The sequence below is a fragment of the Moschus berezovskii genome, chromosome 8 (genome assembly GCF_049115385.1).
Source record: "Moschus berezovskii isolate FMDL1 chromosome 8, NW_MosBer_1.0, whole genome shotgun sequence".
Lineage (NCBI taxonomy): Eukaryota > Metazoa > Chordata > Mammalia > Artiodactyla > Moschidae > Moschus > Moschus berezovskii.
This window is the reverse complement of record NC_142467.1, coordinates 108358112-108378119: the sequence shown is the minus strand read 5'-3', so window position 1 is coordinate 108378119 and position 20008 is coordinate 108358112. Positions and strand designations below refer to the sequence as shown.

The window sequence follows — 20008 nt, the reverse complement described above, 5'->3', positions numbered from 1 at the left end:
ACACTTGCCGGCTTGGTGGCGCTAGTAGTAAAGAACCTGCCTCCAATGCAGGAGACATAAGAGGCACCAGTTCAATCCCTGGGTCAAGAAGATCCTCTGGAGGAGGGCTTGGCAACCCACTCCAGTCTTCTTGCCTGGAGGATCCCATGGACAATATGGTCCATAGTCGATAAGGTCCAACACAACTGAAACGACTTAGCACGCACACACGTTCTGGATTAAAGTCAAAGCAGAATATCCTGCGATTGCCACAAAAGCACTGAAAAACCTGCTTCCATGTCCACTTCCATTCCATCTCATCTTTGTGAAGTAGGGTTTTCTGCAGTGACAGCAACCAAAATGAGATTCCAGAGTAGACTGGACATAAGCAACACTCTTCAGGTGTCACTGTCTCCCATCACCCCCAGATGGGACCATCCAGTTGTAGGAAAACAAGCTCCGGGCTCTCACTGATTTGCATTATGATGAGTTGTATAATTATTTCATTATACATCACAATGTAATAATGAAGTGAAGTGCACAATAAGTGTAATGCTCTCCAATCATCCTGGAACCATACCCCTGCTCAGACCTCCCCTATTCATGGGAAAACTGTCTTCCAGAAAACCGGTCCCTGGTGCCAAAAAGGTTGAGGACTGCTGTGTTCAGTCAGTTCAGTCGCTCAAGTTGCGTCCAACTCTTTGTGACCCCATGGACTGCAGCATGCCAGGCTTCCCTGTCCATCACCAACTCTGGGAGCTTGGTCAAACTCATGTCCATCGAGTTGGTGATGCCATCCAACTATCTCATCTGGCATCCCCTTCACCTCCCGCCAACAACTTTCCCAGCAACAGGGTCTTTTCCAATGAATTCCAAAGTATTGGGGTTTCAGCTTCAGCATCAGTCCTTCCAGTGAATTTTCAGGACTGATTTCCTTTAGGATGGACTGGTTTTATCTCTTCGTAGTCCAAGGGACTCTCAAGAGTCTTCAACAACAGTTTAAAAGCATCAGTTCGGTGCTCAGCTTTCGGGGACTTCAGATTCAACCGGAATGGGGCAGAACATCAGACCACCACCAGGGGGCTCCCACTGCCCCAGTCAGTTTAGGATGGGTTCAGAGTTCCAAGAGACTGCTGGGCAGGGGTGTCACTGTGTTGTAGAACGGGAAAAGTTTGGGACAGGCTCCTCTGGCCAGGCAGACTGTGTAGGTGGGGCTAGGGGGGCCCACAGAGATGTGGGAAGAGGAAACCCTGGCCGGGATGGAGCCGTCTCGGCCGGTCACTCAGGAGGTCCTGCGTGCACCCCCGGCCGCTCCGGCAGGGGGCGTGGTCCGCGTGCCTTGCCTGGAGGGTGTGGCCTGCCAGCAGAGGCGTGGTTGGGGGCGGGGCCTTCGCGAGGCGGGGCCGCGCGGAGCCCCGGCAGCGGCGGCCGAGGCAGGAAACCGGGGCTGGGCCCCGGCGGCGCCGGCGCGCGATTCCAGCCCAGTCCCCGTCCTAGCCGAGCGACCCTGGGGCCGGAGCATGGACTCAACAGAGCCGGGTAGGCGGTCCGGGACTCGTGATCCTCGAGGGGCCTCTCCCGACCGTACCCTACTTCCTCAATCAGTGAGGGTCCCCGCCTGTCCCTCTCCGTCCGGAGAGCTGGGAGAGGAGTTCCTGAATGGGGAGGACGCGGGAATCCCCCACTGTGGAGACTCCCAAGCTGAGAGGGGGCCCGGGACACCAGCCCCTGACCCCCTCCCCCGTAGGAGTTCACCCCGGATGTCTGGGGGAGGGGGCCCAGGAAGGGGAAGTGGCCGCTTCTGCTTCTGATATTCGTGATGGGGGCAGGGTGTCACAACTGCTGATGGAGAGGGCAACGCGGCAGGATCCCCACCCAGCTACTCCATTGCCCAGGGAGGGGAGCATGCTGATCTGCGCCCCATAGAAGGGGTGCCTGCAGCAGAAACGTGGCGAGGTCCGACTTTGTTTCCACCAGTCTTTGTGTCTCTGATTTGCATATTGAGTGTCATTTGGTCTTTATGCCTCCCCGGGTTTCAATCTGCCCGTGTGTGTTTCTGCCGCGGGCCCTGTGCTGGTCTGTCCCACGTGTATTTCCATCTGTCCGGCCTGAGGTCCATGTGGCTCCATTGTCAAGCTGTCTCTGTCCCTGGAGACAGTGTGGCTGTATCTAGGACATCTGTTTTGTCACTTTGCTTCTAGGCCCATGCATGTGTGGGTGTCTCTGCTTCTGCAAGCAGCCGTCTCTGTGTTGGGTTGTGCCTGAGTCCATCTGCCTGTCCTGAGTCAGGCCCCACCCAAGCCCACACTCCCGCCATCCCAGCTCAAACACCCACACCATCCTGCACTCCCCATGGGACCAGAACTCTCTGTCTCTCTCTTTCCTTTCTCCTTCCCTCCACCCTCCCACCCCACCTCCTCACCCCCGCCGCCCCCCCCCCGCCCCCCGCCAGCCATCCTCACCCTCCGAACAAGCTGCCAAGGTGCAGTGGGTAGAGAGAGGCCTCTGTTGGCCCATGTGTGAAACTCCCCTCTCCAAGGGTTACCCCCGGCTCCTGAGAGCAGGAAGAGGTACAGTGACATCTTCCGGAGCTTGGACAACCTCGAAATCTCACTGGGGAACGTGTGAGTCTGAGCCAGAGTCACCCCGAATTCTGCCAGGATCCCCAAATCCCTAACCTTAGATGCCCAAAGCCCCTTTAGGAACCTGCAACTTCTAGATGCACTTACCTAATAACCCAAGAAGCTTAAGAGAGGGCCCTCAACACACTTGAATATCCCCAAATTCAACCCCCTAAATCCACCAGAAACCCCCAGAGCTATCCTAGGGCCCCCATGTATCCTTCTTGTGACCCTTGTGATCCCTTAAAACATTTGAGAACTTTATAATCCTACTCTAAACCCCAAAGTTACCCAGGATCCTTCAAATTCTATCTCAAATTTCATTAAAAAAAAAAGCTCACATACTTCCTTCCTAAAGTCCATTCCCTCAGGATCCCCAGATATGACAGATGTCCCAGAGGTGATATCTAGGACCATCCCCAAACTGCCCTGGGGTCCCCAGCACCCTTGGTGAGACAGACTCGGTGGAGGGTGGCATCCTGACTCCCTGACCTCCCAGGACTCTTGAGATGCTGGCTGGAGACCCTGTGATTTCAGGAGACCCGGAACCAGACAAGAACCCCACAGCCACTTTGGTGAGAGATGGGACCCAGGGGACAGGGAAAAGGGGGCCTCGGAGGAGAGACTGAGGAAGGTGGGGCGCTTGCACTGCTTGTTGCTGAATGCTGTCTCCCCCTACCCCTCAGACCAGTGAAACCAGCCGTTGGAGTGGCGCCTCCCCAGAGGATCCTGCACCCCTTACAGGTAGGGGCTCTGGGGCCAGAAGCATGGGGGCAGAGAGGAGTCCTTCCATCACCAACTGCCTGTTCCATGCACCAGGGACATGGCAGTGCACACAACAGACGTGCACCCTTGTCCTCAGGGAGCCCCCAGTCTCAGTAGAGAATCAGTGTAAGACCGCAACCTGGATAAGCAAAAGCAAGGGAGTGTTTGGAGAAGCCATAGGATGTAGAACAGGGTTCACTGGTCTGGTCTGAGGGCTCAGGGAAGGTTTCAGAGGTCCACCCATCTGCCCCAGGGGAGGAACTGGACTTGCGGCTCATCCGAACCAAGGGGGGCGTGGATGCAGCCCTGGAGTACGCCAAGACCTGGAGCCGCTACGTCAAGGAGCTGCTGGCCTGGACTGAGAAGAGAGCCAGCTATGGTGAGGGCTTCTTGGGCCCAGTCCCAGGCCCCGCCCTGGACCCTGCCGTACTCACACCCCGCCTGACTCAGACCCCTGCTGTCTACCCCCAGAGCTGGAGTTTGCCAAAAACATCATGAAGATTGCCGAGGCTGGCAAGGTGTCAATCCAGCAGCAGGTAACCCTGAGCAGACACTGGCCCCCAGAGCCCAATGCCTCCAGAATCCCAGCTGGACGCCCCCCTAGATCCTCAGCATCCTCTTAAACCAGCTGCCTCTCCCCTCCCCCAGAGTCAAATGTCACTGCAGTATATCTACCTCCTGTTTCTGGAGCACGACCTCAGCCTAGGAACACTGGCCATGGAGACACTGGCCCAGCAGAAAAGAGACTACTACCAGGTGAGGGGGCCCTTCATGCATCATTTCTCTACAAGCACCCGGGGAGGCATCATTCCCGTCAGCACCATTTGCTGATGAGGAAGCCAAGACCAGGGATGCTGCTTGCCCAAGGTTACCCAGCAGAGATTCAAACCAGGCTTCCTGTGCGATTGCAAAACTATGCTTTTGTTTGTCTGCGGGCTATGGGCGAGATGCCGAGTGTGCTCGGGAAGAGAGCCTTGGCATCCCCAGCTCCAAACCCAAAGGGTGGAGGTGACCACCGAGATTCTTTGTGGAGAGGCCACGGGGGTGGGGGAGGGCAGATCTGGGGGAGAAGACCCAGGAGAGAGCGCAGACCCAGAAAAAGGTCCAGAGGGTGAAAGACATGTGGCCCCGGTGAATGGGATGACCAAGCAACCCAGGCAGCATTCCTCATTCCCCATCCTTCCCAGCCCTTGGCTGCCAAACGGACTGAGATTGAGAAGTGGCGGAAGGAGTTCAAGGAGCAGTGGATGAAAGAGCAGAAGCGAATGGTGAGGCCTAGGGTTGCGGGCTGGAAAACCGGGTTGAGGGAGGAGATGAAGAAGCCGGAAGACTAGTCCCCCTTCCGCCCCTAGAACGAGGCGGTGCAGGCGCTGCGGCGGGCCCAGCTCCAGTACATGCAGCGCAGCGAGGAGCTGCGGGTGCGCTCCCAGGTGTCGCCCGAAGACCTGGCTCTGCAGGCCTCACCAGGCCCCAACAAACAGCAGGAGCGGCGGCGGCGCTCTCGAGAAGAGGCCCAGGCCAAGGTGGGGACTCCGCCCCGCGCCCCGCTGCGCTTCGGCGCCCCCAGCCCCACGGATCTCTCCCATACACGCTCCCTGCCTCGGTTTCTCCAGGCGCAGGAGGCCGAAGCGCTGTACCAGGCCTGCGTCAGAGAGGCCAACGCGCGGCAACAGGAACTGGAGGCCGCCAAGCAGCGGATCGTGTCACACGTGCGCAAACTGGTGCTGCAGGGGGACGAAGTACTGAGGCGGGTGAGACCCTAACCCGACAGCTGCCCGCCTCACTCATTAGCACCGCTGGGCCTCACCTGCCCCTAGACCGCCTCCAGGGCACCAGGACTCCCTCCCTCTCCAGGGACAACCAGTTCCGCCCCCAGACCCTGACAGCACTTCCTTTCTCGGCCTCACTCAAGGGGTCCTGCCCCGAGGTTGACCCACCCGGGTTCGATCACACCCCTATCCCAGCTGCAGGCTCAGTCCCTCAGCCACCTCCCACTGCCCTGCCGGGCCCACAAGCCTGGACCAGCCTGGACCGAGCTGGTGTCTCTCAGGGTCAGGCCACGCCCCAGGTTCCCAGGCTCCGCCCCTCTCACACTTGGGCTCCGCCCCACAGGTGACCCTGGGATTGTTCGGGCTTCGAGGGGCTCAGGCAGAGCGTGGCCCCCGCGCCTTCGCCGCCCTGGCCGAGTGCTGCACTCCCTTCGAGCCCGGCCAGCGATACCAAGAGTTCGTGAGGGCCATACGGCCCCACTCCCCACCGCCCCCGCCACCCGCCTATTCTTTCCAGGAGTTCACGCACAGGTGGGTCCCCAGGAACAGGGTCGAATAGGAAGTCAGGGAGACACAGCGCCAGGCATTTGGGTGGGGTTGTCCTAGTCGTGGGAGGGTTGGGAATTTGGGGTTACTGCACTGGGGGCCATGATGCCCATGGCCAAAAGGGCTTGCAGACCCAAGTCCCTGAATTTGGGTCCTAAAAGGGATGCCAGGGGTGATGTGAATCCCAGGCCAGCTTCCTGATTATCAGAGCCCTCCAACTTCTCCTCTCAGTTCCCCTCTGGACACAAGAAAGAAGCTCTCTGGAGCACCCCCTCCACAGCTGGATGAGAGTGCAGCTGAGCCAGGCCCTTGGGAGGACACAGGCACAGGCTGGCAGGGTAAGCACAGTGAAAGTGGGCAGGAGTGGTGCTGGGGAAAAAGCCACACCTGACCGACCTGTCCCTCCCTAGGGGCTCTGGGCCCCACTGTGGGCAGTGATGTGGACAGCATGTGCGGCGGCAGCGAGTCTCGCTCCCAGGACTCTCCCACTTCCAGTCCAGGTGGGACCATCCTCTGGCCCCTGGCCAGGCTCCAACCCTCAATCTCAAACCCTCTTTCTTTGACCTCTGACTTACCCGGCATCCCTGACCTATTTTCTCAATCTCTGACCCATTCTCTTGATCCAACTTGGACCCACTGCTACCCCCAGGTTACTGACCTATTCTTCAGCCCCTAACCCCTGACCTGTCTGACCCCCCTGACCTTTGTCCCTTTCCCCAAGGGCATCCGTGGGTGCTTTGGGAAGGCTGAAGACCAGGAAGGTCTCCTTAGCCTTGGAGCCTCCCCCATGACCTCTGTGACCCTCACCCTCCAGGCTCCGGCACAAGGCGGCTGGTAAAAGTGTCATCCATAGGTACCGAGTCTTCAGATGACTTTGAGGAGCGAGACCCTGGTGAGGCTGGAAGCAGGTGGAGGTGGGCTGGGTATGGACTAGGCACTTCTGACCCTGTCTCCCTCCCTCCAGACCTGGGAGATGGGCTGGAGAATGGGCCAGGGACCCCCTTCAAAAAGTGGATACTATCCAACGCGGCCCAGACCCACCGGTTGCGGCGGCTGCGGGGCCCAGCCAAGTGCCGAGAGTGTGAGGCTTTCATGGTCAGCGGGACAGAATGCGAGGAGGTATGGCCTTGACTGATGTCCTAATGACCTCTGCTGACCCCCAGTGACCTCTGTTACCACAGGCATCTCCCTGACCTGAGATTCCTAAGACCTTCCCATGAGAGACCTGCCCTGATCTGATGATCCCCTATGAACCCCCTGCTCCCTGAGTATCTCTGTGACCTTCTCTTCCCCCACTGACCCTCATGACCTTCCTGACCCTGTGCCCTTTCCTCAGTGCTTTCTGACCTGCCACAAGCGCTGCCTCGAGACTCTACTGATCCTCTGTGGACATAAGCGGATGCCAGCCCGGACTTCCCTCTTTGGGGTCAACTTCCTGCAACTGCCCAGGGACTTCCCAGAGGAGGTGCCTTTTGTGATCACCAGGTGCACGGCCGAGATAGAACAGCGCGCGCTGAATGTACAGGTGCTGCCTTGACCTTTGACCACCCCCAATAGTGACCCAGCCCTCGCAATCGCCAGATTGCAAGCCAGGTGTCCACTTCCCACCCCTGCCCTGCAGGGCATTTATCGGGTCAGCGGGTCCAGGGTCCGCGTGGAACGGCTGTGCCAAGCTTTTGAGAATGGCCGAGCGTTGGTTGACCTGTCAGGGAACTCACCTCATGATGTCTCGAGTGTTCTCAAGCGATTCCTCCAGGAGGTGGGTGCTCAGTGACTTGGGACTCGTGGGCCAGATGGGCTCAGGCTGAGGACCCTCTGCAGCCCACCCACATCCATATCCCCCCTGCCATTCCACCCCCAGCTCACTGACCCCGTGGTCCCCTTCCACCTCTACGATGCCTTCATCTCTCTGGCTAAGACCCTGCATGCAGACCCTGTGCACGACCCTGGGACCCCCAGCCCCAGCCCTGAGGTTATCCGCTCGCTGAAGACCCTCTTGGTGCAGCTGCCCGACTCTAACTACAACACCCTGCGGCACCTGGTGGCCCATCTGTTCAGGTGTGCACTGTCCTTGATCTTGACACGTGACTTCTGACCTGAGGCTCAGACTATTGTGGCTTCCTTAGACCTGGGACCACTGACCCCTGACACTGACTTCTGACCTTCATATGTGTTTTCTGAGCTCTGAAACTTAATACATGACTCCTGACTTTGGATGCTGACCCTTGACCCCCATCTCCAGGCTTGTGGCTGCTGGTCGCAAGCAACGACCAGAACCTCTTACCCATGACTTGAGCAAGTCACCACTAGCCTGGTTTGCAGGTCCTACCCAGTGGCCAGTAATCAGACACTCTGTGCCCTGATCCTTCTGCTCATGCTGTCCCCAGGGTGGCTGCACAGTTTGAGGACAACAAGATGTCTGCCAACAACCTGGGCATCGTATTTGGGCCGACGCTGTTGCGGCTGCCCGACGGTCCGGGGCCAGCTGGGGCCGGACCTGTCACCTGCCTCCTGGATTCTGCACACCAGGCTCAGCTCATCGAGTTCCTCATTGCGCACTATGAGCAGATCTTCGGGCCCGACGAGCTCCTCCTGGCCACTGAGATCCTGCCCCGAGACCCCAGCCCACCCCCTGTGACCCTCCCAGCCAGCCTGCAGCCACCACACTTACAACTTGTCCTGGACCCCCTGCCCTTATCCCTAGCCTCAGACCAGGACCCAGACGCCATGCTCCTTAGTGCCCTGGAGAAGCATCCCGAGGCCACGCTCCCAGAGGTAGGAACCTGCTGGGCCCACAGACCTGGGGAGAACCTGCTCTCCATGTAATCCTCTCACTCTCTCTCCTGTCTTCCTTCCTTCCTTCCCCTTTAAAATGGTCTGTTTCATTCCCTTCCTCCTTTATTGTTGACCCTGCACTCATCCTGAAAGGAAAAGTAAGGAATGGAGTGGTGGGAAATAATGGAATAACAACAGGGTACAGCCTTGCAGAGATCCTAACATGAATACTATTGATTCCTTCAACAATATTTATGGGACACCTACTGTGTGCCAAGCATTGTTCTAGGCATTACATATATATCAGTGAGCCAAATATTCAGACTCCACCCTCTTGGTTGCCTACCTTATAGTGAGGAAAAAAACAATACACAAGATATATGATACAAAGTCATACAGAGTTATATGGGATGTTCCAAGGTGATGATGACTATAAAGGAAAGAAAGGGCTGGGTACAGTGAGAGATGCCAAGGGCACCACGGTGAGGTGGTGGGCAGTTTGTAACAGTAAACAGGATGCCGTGGGTGGGTCCCCTGAAGAAGATGAGTTCGCTCAAAGACTAGAAGGATGTGAGGGGGAAGGAAGCCAGGTGGAGATCAGGGAAAAGGTGTTCCAGGCAAAGGGAACAGCCAGTACAAAAGCCCTGAGGTGGGACCATGCCTGGTGTGTTCAGGGCACAGCCCTATGCTGTAATGAACAAGTGGTGGTAGGAAGTAAGGCCAGAGAGGGGTGTGCAAGCCTCCGCTGACTGCATGCCTACAGTGCTGGTGAGTGCCCTAAGCGGTACATATTGTTAGTGAAAACCATGTGTAGACGGGACTCCTGGGGGAGGCTTCCTGTCCCTCGGGTCCTGATATACTCACCATTCCTGAGAGCTTGGGTCTTCCCTGTAGCGCCCCAGAGCTGGGAAGGGGGCTGTTAGTGAGATATGGGACTCAGCACTTCAGAAAGCGCTCAGGACACAGAGAGCATTCCAACTGCTGTTAGCATTTAGCTAAAGGATAAACCAGGGATAAACCAAAAGGTGCACAGACAAGCTAAAAAAGCAGGCTGAAAATTGCAGACAGTATAGCAGGATGGAGATTGGTAGTTCACCCCTTCCTAACAGAGAGATGGCTGTAACTTTCCAGGCTGGTCCTCTGCTGCCTGCAATGTGGGAGACCTGGGTTCGATCCCTGGGTCAGGAAGATCCCCTGGAGAAGGGAATGGCAACCCACTCCAGTACTCTTGCCCGGAGAATCCTGTGGCCAGAGGAGCCCAGTGGGCTACAGTTCATGGGGTCGCAAAGAGTCAGACATGACTGAGTGACTAACAACCAACAACCTCTGCTAAGCAAAGGCATTCCCACTTTACAGAGCCCACAGTTGAGATTAATGACACCTCTTCCCAGGAGGGCAAGCAGTACATTCTTGAGGGCATCATCTCTCCCCAAATAACAAAACTACAAAGAGGAGCTTTGGCATGTTCAAGAGTCTCTAAGAACTGGGATTTTATTACTGGAGGTCTCATTCCTGGGTTTCTTCTTACAGATTCCAACTCTGCAGAGTGAGCAGGAAGAGGAAATAACTGAAGACATCAAAAATGAGGGAGGGGATGGTGAGTGTGTTGGAGGTTAGACCAGGGTTCTGGGGCTGCTCCTGCCCTGGGGTTGCTGGACTTTGTGATGACAATGGAGGGTGGTATCCAGAGGACTTCGGGGTGCTTAGCATTGACCACCCTATCCCACAGTGTCCAGCCAAGGGCCTGAGGACTCACCCCTGGGGACACAGCCCCGTGGCCACTTCAGCCGCCAGCCAGTGAAATATCCCCGGGGAGGTGTGCGGCCTGTCACCCACCAGCTGTCCGGCTTGGCCCTGGTGGCTTCCAAATTGTCCGAGGAGACCCCCGTCACATCAGTGCCCCAAGGGAGCTTGCGGAGGCAAGGACCCAGCCCTGCCGCCACCATCCGTGAGGACAGCCCTCTGCGCCGCACCCCGCTGCCCAAGCATTTTGAGATCACCCAGGAGACAGCCAGACTACTCTCCAAGCTGCACAGCGAGTCTGTGCCCAAGGCCACCTGCTGCCCAGACCCCCAAACTGAGGAGGCCGAGGACCACTTCTGACTATTCCAGTGCTCTGATCAAGAAGGCCAGGACTGAGAAGATGGGCCCAACTTCCCAGGAGTTAAATGTTGGGGAGGAAAGACTGCATGGCCTAGCGGAGAAGTAAAAACCTTTTGGTGGTATCACGATACCATCTACAAGACACAGGTCAATGCCAAGCATCAGGGCCACTCAAGTTCAGAGGTTACTCAGGGTCAATATAGGTCTTGGGATCCTTGAGACAGGGGTGCTTTTTGCTACTTTGGTTGTGGCCACTCCCCCATCTGTCTGCCTCCTTAGCTGATCCCAAGTGACCAGATCTTGGAGGGTGTGGCAACCCAGACTCAGCATCCTGGTGGTGCCTGGGGTCTGGTGGCCTCTGAATAAACTGTGTCTTTTGATATCTTTGAGTGTATTTCTTTGCTGGGAGAGGGTGACAGAGGAGAGGTCAGTGAGGCAGCAACCTTCCGCTTCATTTTCACCGACCACGGAAGCCAAAGCACTCATATTTTCATCTCAGAACACCCTACCACAGGCAGTAGAGGCTGGGCCTGGACACCTTGCTGAGTCACACGGGCCGGCCCTCCAGAGCTCCGTGTGAGATCGAGTTCTGCGAAATCAAACACTTAAACAAAGTGCAGATAACCGAGACAATAGGGCTGTGTGCTCCGGTACGTGGGAGTCCAGGGCTGCCACAGGCGTGGGCCGAGCAGGGAACAGTGCTGAGGAGAGAGGCATTCCGAGAAACCTGAGCGCGCCCGGACAGTCAGCTGGGGCCAGGCGTGCGGTAGCTCTGGGCGGGCGAAGCCAAGGAGGGGCTGGGGTCCGGGCGAGGGGAGCGGGGTCGGATCAGGGCGTGGCTTGGAACTCGGCGGCGGATTGGACGCGAGGGAGCGGGCAGGGGAGGGCCGGGGCGGGGGCGCGGACCAGGCGACCACCCGGACGCGGGCCCGGGCGGCGCCAGGTCACGGCGGGAACTCGCGGCCAGCCCAGCGAAGGCCCACAGTTGCAGGCGCGAGAGGTGTGCAGGGACAGGAGGCGGGGGTCCCGCGCCGGAAGTGGAGAGGGGCGGCCGAGGGGCCGCGCGGCGGAGAGGAAACGGGGAGCCGCGGTTCCGGACGCCCCTGTCCCCGCCGCGGCTGCGGAAGCAAGGCTCCTCCAGGTGGCGGGGACGGGGCGGGGCTCGCCCAGGTGGTGGGGGCGGGACGCCGCGGCGGGGGCGTGGCGGCGGGACCCCGCCTCCCGCCCTCCCCCGGCCGCTCCGGCCCGGCGCTGCCAGACGCTCTTCTGCTCCCGCCCTGGTCGCCCGGCCATGGGTCTCGGGCGCGGGTCCGCCCAGTCGGCGGCGTGACGGGCGGCTCAGGTGAGGCCGGCATCGACGCGGGGTGGGTGCGCGCGGGCTCCGAGGAGGGCGCGGCACGTGCCCGCGGGGCCCGGGCGCCTCACCCTCCTCTCCTTCCTCCTTCTCCACCCCCAGCCTGGGTCCCACCCCCCAACCCCGAGGCCAGGCCTGCCGCCGCCTTCCTGACAGCCCCTTTTGTCCCAGAGGCCGCCAGCGTCTTCACTCCCACCCGGAGCGGCCCGACGCACCGCCTGCTTCGGGAGCACTCGCGCTCAAACCAACTCATGGAGCTGCCTCACTGTCCAATCTGATTGCCCAGGTCACCACACCCCAGCACCGACCTCCTGCCTGGTCCTAGCAGTGGCCCCGCCCTGCGAACACTCCCGCTGGTTTCTGCTCCCTGCACTGACCCCCAACACCAAACTGACCCTCGCTTGTCTACTTTCACAGCTCACCCCGCTTTGTCCTGCCCTAATCGACACCCCCCACCAATTAGCAACAGCTGCCCACCCCCCAACTCATGGAGCTTGCTTTTCCAAGGTCAGCCCTGTCCCCACCAGTGCCACTTTGCCATGAGGCATCTTTCCTGGTGGTCAGACGTCTGGTAAAGAATCTGCCTGCTATGCGGGAGACCTGGGTTCCATCCCTGAGTTGGGAAGATCCCCTGAAGAAGGGAAAGGCTACCCACTCCATCTAGGTAGCCACTGGAAAGTTCCGTGGACTATACAGTCCATGGGGTCTCAAAGAGTTGGACAGGACTGAGCGACTTTCACTTTCATCTGAGTTTGAGACACTTGCCCTTCCTGTCTTAACCCTACCTCTGGCTGCTGCTCCCTTCTGTGTCCTTCCACCAAGGACTGCCTGTACTGACTTCTCCCTCTCTGCCCCCAGATGGTCACCATGGGCCAGTGCTACTACAATGAGACCATCGGCTTCTTCTACAACAACAGTGGCAAGGAGCTCAGCTCCCACTGGCGGCCCAAAGATCTGGTCGTGGTGGCGCTGGGCCTGACTGTCAGCGTGCTGGTGCTTCTGACCAACCTGCTGGTCATTGCAGCTATCGCCTCCAATCGCCGCTTCCACCAACCCATTTACTACCTGCTCGGCAACCTGGCCGCAGCTGACCTCTTTGCCGGTGTGGCCTACCTCTTCCTCATGTTCCACACAGGCCCGCGCACAGCCCGGCTGTCACTCCGGGGCTGGTTCGTGCGGCAGGGCCTGTTGGACACGAGCCTGACGGCCTCTGTGGCCACACTTCTGGCCATTGCCGTGGAGCGGCACCGCAGTGTGATGGCCGTGCAGCTGCACAGCCGCCTTCCCCGAGGCCGGGTCATCATGCTGATTGTGGGTGTGTGGGTGGCCGCGCTGGGGCTGGGGCTGCTGCCCGCCCACTCCTGGCACTGCCTCTGTGCCTTGGACCGCTGCTCTCGCATGGCCCCCCTGCTCAGCCGCTCCTACCTCGCCGTCTGGGCGCTGTCCAGTCTGCTTGTCTTCCTGCTCATGGTGGCTGTCTACACCCGCATCTTCTTCTATGTGAGGCGGCGAGTGCAGCGCATGGCCGAGCATGTCAGCTGCCACCCCCGCTACCGTGAAACAACGCTGAACCTGGTCAAGACTGTTGTCATCATCCTAGGTGAGTGGTACCCTGCTTCCCGACTGCCAATCTGATTGAGCGGGATGGGAGGGGACGAACTGTCTCCAAGGAAGTGATATCTGAGATGAGGCCAGGGAAGAGTCCCAAGCAGAGGGAACAGAAATTGAGAGCTCCAACAGGACCAGCCCAAAGAGAGAAGAAGGCCCACGTGGCTGTTCTGTGAGGAGAGGTCAGCACAGCCTTAAAGGGTACAAACGGGAGTCATAGCTTGTTCTGAGTTCCGTGGGAATTTAAGGGTTCTTAGCCAGGAGTAATGAGGTCAGTTTGGCTGTTAAATGTAGAATGGTCTGGGTTGAGGACACACACCACCCCCAAGAAACAAAGCAACTCTTCCCAATCATTCTTTTCCCCCCACCAACTAACTGGCCAGTCCCACAGTGACCTCCTTTCCACCAAAGAATCTTCAGTGTCCGGGGTCCTGTCCACTGTGTGCGTGCGTGCTCAGTCATGTCTGACTCTTTTCGACCCCATGGACTGTAGCCCGCCACGCTCCACTGTCCATGGGAGTTTCCAGGCAAGAATACTGTAGCTGCCATTTCCTACTCCACCTGTCCACCGTGTACCAGTTAGGAAAGGCAGACAAATCAGAGAAAGGTTCCCCTTCTTAGCCGTTCTGCCCATCATGCTGCAAAAGCAGCAAGATAGGAAGTACTTGCTTGTAAACCGCTCAGCTGTCGCCCAAGATCTAGAGAGTCCCTCCAGCTTTGAGCGGTTGCAACAGCTGGCCCTGCTCACATCAGGCTCTATCCCACAGGGGCATTTGTGGTCTGCTGGACGCCGGGCCAGGTGGTGCTGCTCCTGGATGGTCTGGGCTGCAAGTCCTGCAACGTCCTGGCAGTGGAGAAGTATTTCCTACTCTTAGCCGAGGCCAACTCGCTGGTCAACGCCGTGGTGTACTCATGCCGTGATGCTGAGATGCGCCGCACCTTCCGCCGCCTCCTCTGCTGTCGGTGCCTCCACCCATCTACCCACGAGTCTGTTCGCTACACCACCTCCACCCACACAGGCACTAGCACTCGCATCATGCTTCCTGAGAATGGCCATTCCCTGATGGACTCCACCCTTTAGCTAACCTGGACTTCAGCAGGGTACAGCAAATGCCACATCGCTGCCCCAGGCCACTGTGGATGCGCCTGGCTCTACCCAGTCTGCGAGCCAGACTTAAAGGCAGACCGTCAATCTGACATGGCGTGAACCACTGCCAGCCCTTCCCAGGCACACAGCTGTGCCTGTCTCTGAGCCTGCGGGTTAGGGTCATCTATGCAACTGGAAGAGAGTTGAATGGGGTGCAAGAATTGGGCTCTGAAGTCATCTCAGGTTGGGGGGCTTTTTAACAGACACTTTTCTATTTTTTTCTGCACATGCCTGGTAACCCCTGTGGACTGCTTTCCTGTCTGTGGTGGTGTGGATGAGAGAGATGAGGACTCTCAGGCCACACAGCCCGGGGAAGCAGGGTAACAAGGATAGACTATGGGTGCCCCGTCTGCCTGAGGCTGACTGTTTAGGGGCACAGACAGGAGTGCTGAGTGTGAGCTGGAAAAGGTCTAAGACCCGTTGCAGCCTCCAGGGATTTTGCCTGTCCCCATGAGAACTGAGGCAGTCTACAAGGAGGGCGTGATTTAAGGAGTAAACTTTTCTACTCTGAGATCTCCAAAGCCTCTTCTGTTGTCAGCTTGGTCTGTCTGTCCCTGTGTCCCAGAATTGTCCACCTTGGCTCAGACTGAGCTCGGACCCTTCAACATGGCATCTCCTCGGCCCTGTTCTCATTCCCCCTTGGTCTCTTTCCTTTTGTCCTCTATCTCCTCCACCTATTCCCCTGCCTCCATCTTGCCACCTGCCTCTCTGTCTCCATCCTCTGGAGCCCAGAGTGGTTCCTGGCCTGTGTAAGCCTCCTGCTTGCCCTTTTGTCTGAGTCCAGGTTGTTAATGGTCAGGTGTGTCATACCATTGCCCACTCTATCACCTACCTATAATAGATGGGCTCGGGGTTGTGGGGTCCATGGACCAGCATGCAGGATTTTAAAGTTGCCATTTCTCAAGCTCCTCTGCTGTGCCTGACACACAGATATGTACTTTATTCTTTGCGACCCCATGGACTGCAACACGTTAAGTCTTCCCTGTCCATCACCAACTCCCAGAGCTTGCTCAAACTCATGTCCATTGACTTGGTGATGCCCTCCAACCATCTCATCCTCTGTCCCCACTTCTGCCCTCTATTTCCCAGCATCACAGTACTTTAGGTACCTTATTTAATCACCATCTGCTTCTTGTGGCAAAGGTATTACACATATTTTTCATGTGAGGACAGTGGCCTAAAAAGATTGAGATTTGGCCCATGGTTACATAGCTGCAGAAGGACACAGAGCGGGCTAGAGAGGCCCCTGAAGAAAGGACTTCAGTTTTCCATAAAGTCTGGAATTGGTCACAAGCTCAGCCCGGCTTTCCCCACTTCACTCTATGGTCTCATATGTGCCAGACCCATGATGAACCCCCTCTCAGATGCTCAAGAGGCAATCTGCTAGGCACAGAGTGAACCAGGGTCCGAATTCTCTGCTTCCACACCTAGTCAGAATTTGAACCCAGGCCTCCCATCAGAGACCAAATTCTTAAACTACTAAAGCATGCATTGCCAAAGAACCAAAAACATGTAGGTCTTTCTACATTGAATGGGGCTGGGTTTCCCTTTAGGAAACTCTCCCGGCCCTACAACAGCTCTGTGAAGAGGCAAGAATAAACGGGTGCTATGTATCCCAGGGTCCAATGTGGGCAGCATGGGCCCTGAATTGCCAGAAGTGATGACCTTAGCCAGCACCTTCTACCACACAGATGAGTACACAGTCCTTGTCTCCATGGAGCTCCATGCCTGTTGGACAGGAGTTTTTGTTTCGGATGCAGAGGCAGTCAATCAATTCCTGTGGGGTGGGAAAATCCCCCCCGCCCGGTGGTCTCCAAAGGTAGCTCTGTTTCGTGTGCTCTGAGCTGTCTGCTGTTGCATCAGCATCTTCCAGATTCTAACCCACACAATTCTGGTCTTTGGGATCTTGTGCCATCAGTTTTTCCCTCCCCTGTAGGCTCTCTCCTGTCTACCAGGTGACTTCAGGTTTTCTTGTCTCAGACTGCACTCATAGCTTTCAGCCCCCTCCCCCCACCACTATTCTCTGAAGGACACCAAAGTTACTGACCACTTTTCAGGTCTTTCATGTGGCCACTGACCGCACTAGTCACTGACATTTCCATGGTCCCCACGTGTTCTAGTACTTCCTGTTAACTGGGGCCATGTTGGGGTTTCACATTAGATGGTTTTTGCATTTCCTTTCCAACAGTAGTGGGAAGAAGGTTCTGAAATGTTCCCAGGAAGTTGAAGTTCCTTTCTGAGCCTGTGTCAGGAATCTGTCCCCAAAGCAAACAGACTCTAAGGAGTCCCATGACTTTGGAGAAGTGATTTATGTCCAATAATAAATCCTTTTCTCTCACACAAGAATCCTCTGATGGTGGAAGTCCTAACAGCTAGAAACAAAGGCCTGTGAAGATTCGCTCTGATTTGGGGATGCATCACAGGGTAGGTCCTCAGAAAGCATCCTTCCCGTGCCAGCAGAATGCTGTAGAGCGAAAGAATGAATAAACTCAAGCTGAATCTTGAAAGGTGAATTGGTTTCTGCAAGTGAGAAAATCACTCAGTTTTAACTTCCCAGCCACCATCGCCACATATTCCTGTGCCACCATGGAACACTAGAAGTGCAGCAGGGGGAGCCAGGAGGCTGGAAGCCCCAGTGACCTACTGGTGGAATCTAGGCTCAGCGATGTACTAGCTCACTGAGCAGGGGTCTGGGGCTCAGGGTTTCTGGAGGTTGTGTGTGTGTGTGGGGGGGGTGTTGATGGGGTTCTGAAAGGCAACGGAAGGTCTGAAAAGAAAGGGTGGCTTTAAGGAAGAGTGGAGTGTCTGAGAAGTTAGAATCTGAGATGTGTAGGTTCCTGAGGGATGCTCTGAGACATGGGAGCCTATGAAAAGGCGAGGGGGGTGGGCTCTGGCTCTGAGGAGAAGTTAGGTGTCTCTGAGCAGGAGCGTTCGCTCTGAGGAAATGTGGAAGGCAGAGATGTGAGAGGCGGGAGTCTCCGAAGCAGAGCAAAACCGGCGCCGCCCTCTCCTGCTGGAAGAATGTGTGCTTAGTCGCTCAGTCCGATCCCATGGACTGTACCCCGCCAGGCTCCTCTGTCCATGGGATTCTCCAGGCAAGAATACTGGAGTGGGTTGCCATACCCTACTCCAGGGGATTTTCCCAACCCAGGGATCGCACCCAAGTCTACCGCATTGCAGGCGGATTCTTTAAGGTCTGAGCCAGCAGGGGAGAAGGAGCGGGTTAAAATGGAAAGCGCCGTTGCCTCAGCAACCTCCGAAAGAGTCCTAAGCCGTTGAGAGGGGCTGGTGGGGGCGTGTCTGTGGGCGGGGCGGGGCTGCTTGGGCGGCGGCGGTTGGCTGGCGGCGATAGTAGGGCGTGTCCCTGGGCGGGGCGCCGCCGCTTGGCTGGCGGCGGTTGGCCGTAGGCGGCGGCGAGGGGCGGGGCTCCAGCGTGCGCGCGAGGCGCACGGACTGCGGCAGTTGGCTACGACGTCCGCGCGAGCTCTGCAGCCTCGCCGGCTCCTGGTTGAGCACCCGCAGCTCATGGACGCTCCGCAGCGCCCGCCGCGCCCCGCGCCGCCACCGCCTGCCCCGCGCCGCTCGCCGCCCGGGCCCCCACCGGGCTCCAACACAGGCGACGTCCTGCAGCAGATCATGGCCATCACCGACCAGAGCCTGGACGAGGCGCAGGCCAGGTGCTGGCGCGGATTCGGCGGGGGGCCATCCAGAGTCGCTTCCCTGAGGGGTGTGGGCCGAGGGGCCAGGACCGGGCGGCTGGGGTGAAGGGTGAGGAAGGTGCAAGGTGAGAGATGCGACGAGTCTCTGGGCGGAGAGAGGGCGGGCAGGGCGCACGGGAGGGGGAGGCTTGAGGAGGACTGAAGCGGGGTTCGGAGGCCGAAGGGACGGGAAGGGTTAAACTGGAACGGATTGAGAGGGGGCTTATGGGGCTACGCAGTTGAGTGGTGGATTTTAGGAGCTGGTCCTGAGGTGAGAGAGACGGGTTTAAGGAGTGTTTGTGGATGGAGAGGTTTATGGTGAAAGGTGGTTTCAAGGATTATGGAATATAAGGCGGAAGAGTTTTGGAGATGAGGCGTGTAAGGGCTAAGAGGTGGGTACACACAGGATTTGTGAATAATGAATCAGTGGTATTTATGAAGATGGGAAATTTGGGGGGGCCGGTAATGGAGAACGAGTTGTGGGAAATAAGACTGGGGAATGAAGAGATGGTGTCATTTGATTTGGGAATGATCCAGTAAAAAGGTTAGTGGGGAAGCTGCGTGGAGACAGGATTCCCCCCCCCCCCCGGCTTTTTTTAAATTCATTTGGTGGCTATTTGTTAGGTACTATGTGTGGGGCACAGAGCTGGGTGCTGACATAGTCACTGTTCTCAGGCTAATGGTTTGAGAGAGAGAAAATAACAGCAGTAAGTTGTGAGAAAAACTGTAAAGGGATGGAGAGCTGTGGAAGCCAGGGGGAGAGGGCACAGCACCTTCAGAGCCCCGAGGTGGGAAAGGGCAGGAAGCAAGCAGAGCTGGGGACTGAAAGTCCCCGGTAGAGTGCAGAGAGCCTGGAACCAGGGTCGCGTGGGGATGACAAGCCTCGGGAAGGGGTCTGGGTTTTATTTCAGGTGTAGTGGGAAAGTCACCGTGGTTTTTATGTCTCACCTCCACCTACCACTTGTCAGCCAGCCAGGACTGGTAGAATGTGCTTCACAAGGCAGCCAATTGTGTTTGGGGTCTGCTTGGATTATTAGAAAATAGCAAAGCATTGAAAATAGCAAAGCCTTTTGGAAGATGAGGTCTTGTTGAATGGGACCTGTTTGGGGTAAAGGATGGTCCCTGGGGATGGGACCAGGGTCTGGAGGTGTGAATTGTACAGTGCCTAGAACCTTCTAGGGAGGACAGGTTACAAAACCAGGTGAACAGCAGCCCCAGAAACAGAGGAAGCAAATATATAACATGTCTTCTTATAACATGTCAGTTCTTTCCACAGTTTCAAGGCCTCTATCTGGAAAGTTGAGTGTCACATATACATACTTCCTCCCTCACTGGAGCAGCGTGCTAGCTGCCACAGAACCCAGGTCGGCTGAGAGGTTCTTTTACAATAAGCTCATTCAGAAGTAAGGTGTGGGGGAGACTGCCTTATAAATGGTCGTCATAATAGCAGTGTGCTGAATAGAGGTGATTCCTGGCACAAAGAGCTGGGCCGGGAGAGGGTGCCCTTCTGTGATGCCCTGTCTGCTAAGCCAGTCTGAGAGCAAGGGCACTGTCGTACTTTCCTTTGTATTCCCAGGGCTGTGCACAATACCTGGCACCTAGTATTCAGTCAAGTTTTGTGGCACTTAGATTCTGGAAGGATT

At 57.1% G+C, this 20008-nt stretch overlaps 3 protein-coding genes across 4 annotated transcripts in view; all 3 read left to right on the top strand.

Annotated features, from left to right (window-relative positions):
* Nucleotides 1-1373: 1373 nt before the first annotated feature.
* GMIP (GEM interacting protein) lies at nt 1374-10938 on the top strand. 2 transcript variants are annotated; one of them, XM_055430534.2, is made up of 21 exons: nt 1374-1518; nt 2519-2603; nt 3100-3175; nt 3287-3344; nt 3619-3744; nt 3837-3901; nt 4014-4121; nt 4553-4633; nt 4718-4888; nt 4979-5116; nt 5478-5665; nt 5912-6018; nt 6091-6180; nt 6495-6572; nt 6645-6799; nt 7017-7205; nt 7302-7439; nt 7542-7738; nt 8068-8455; nt 9986-10052; nt 10185-10938. In XM_055430534.2, exons 1-21 carry the CDS (start codon nt 1500-1502, stop codon nt 10556-10558), a joined length of 2898 nt encoding a protein of 965 aa, XP_055286509.1. In that variant the 5' UTR covers nt 1374-1499; the 3' UTR covers nt 10559-10938. The 2 variants fall into 2 exon arrangements, with proteins under 2 accessions (XP_055286509.1, XP_055286508.1); XM_055430533.2 differs by having other exon boundaries at nt 1411-1518; nt 2432-2601.
* A 763-nt stretch (nt 10939-11701) lies between these two features.
* Nucleotides 11702-17158, top strand: LPAR2 (lysophosphatidic acid receptor 2). Its single transcript, XM_055430537.2, has 4 exons — nt 11702-11900; nt 12015-12198; nt 12771-13512; nt 14288-17158. The coding sequence occupies exons 3-4, from the start codon at nt 12771-12773 to the stop codon at nt 14599-14601; spliced, it is 1056 nt and encodes a 351-aa protein (XP_055286512.2). The 5' UTR covers nt 11702-11900; nt 12015-12198; the 3' UTR covers nt 14602-17158.
* A 984-nt stretch (nt 17159-18142) lies between these two features.
* The window catches only part of PBX4 (PBX homeobox 4), a 51045-nt gene continuing 49179 nt past the window's right edge, over nt 18143-20008 (top strand). Inside the window, exon 1 of the mRNA XM_088839229.1 lies at nt 18143-18344. Within this exon, the coding sequence (XP_088695355.1) occupies nt 18193-18344 (152 nt within the window). The 5' untranslated portion in view covers nt 18143-18192. The remainder of the gene's footprint in view (nt 18345-20008) is intronic.

Coding starts and splice junctions, on each gene's coding strand:
- GMIP (XM_055430533.2), top strand. CDS start 2,495: ATGTGTGAAACTCCCCTCTCCAAGGGTTACCCCCGGCTCCTGAGAGCA. Junction 4,889..4,978: donor GAGAAGAGGCCCAGGCCAAG/GTGGGGACTCCG, acceptor CGGTTTCTCCAG/GCGCAGGAGGCCGAAGCGCT. Junction 7,440..7,541: donor TCAAGCGATTCCTCCAGGAG/GTGGGTGCTCAG, acceptor TTCCACCCCCAG/CTCACTGACCCCGTGGTCCC.
- LPAR2 (XM_055430537.2), top strand. CDS start 12,771: ATGGTCACCATGGGCCAGTGCTACTACAATGAGACCATCGGCTTCTTC. Junction 13,513..14,287: donor GACTGTTGTCATCATCCTAG/GTGAGTGGTACC, acceptor TCTATCCCACAG/GGGCATTTGTGGTCTGCTGG.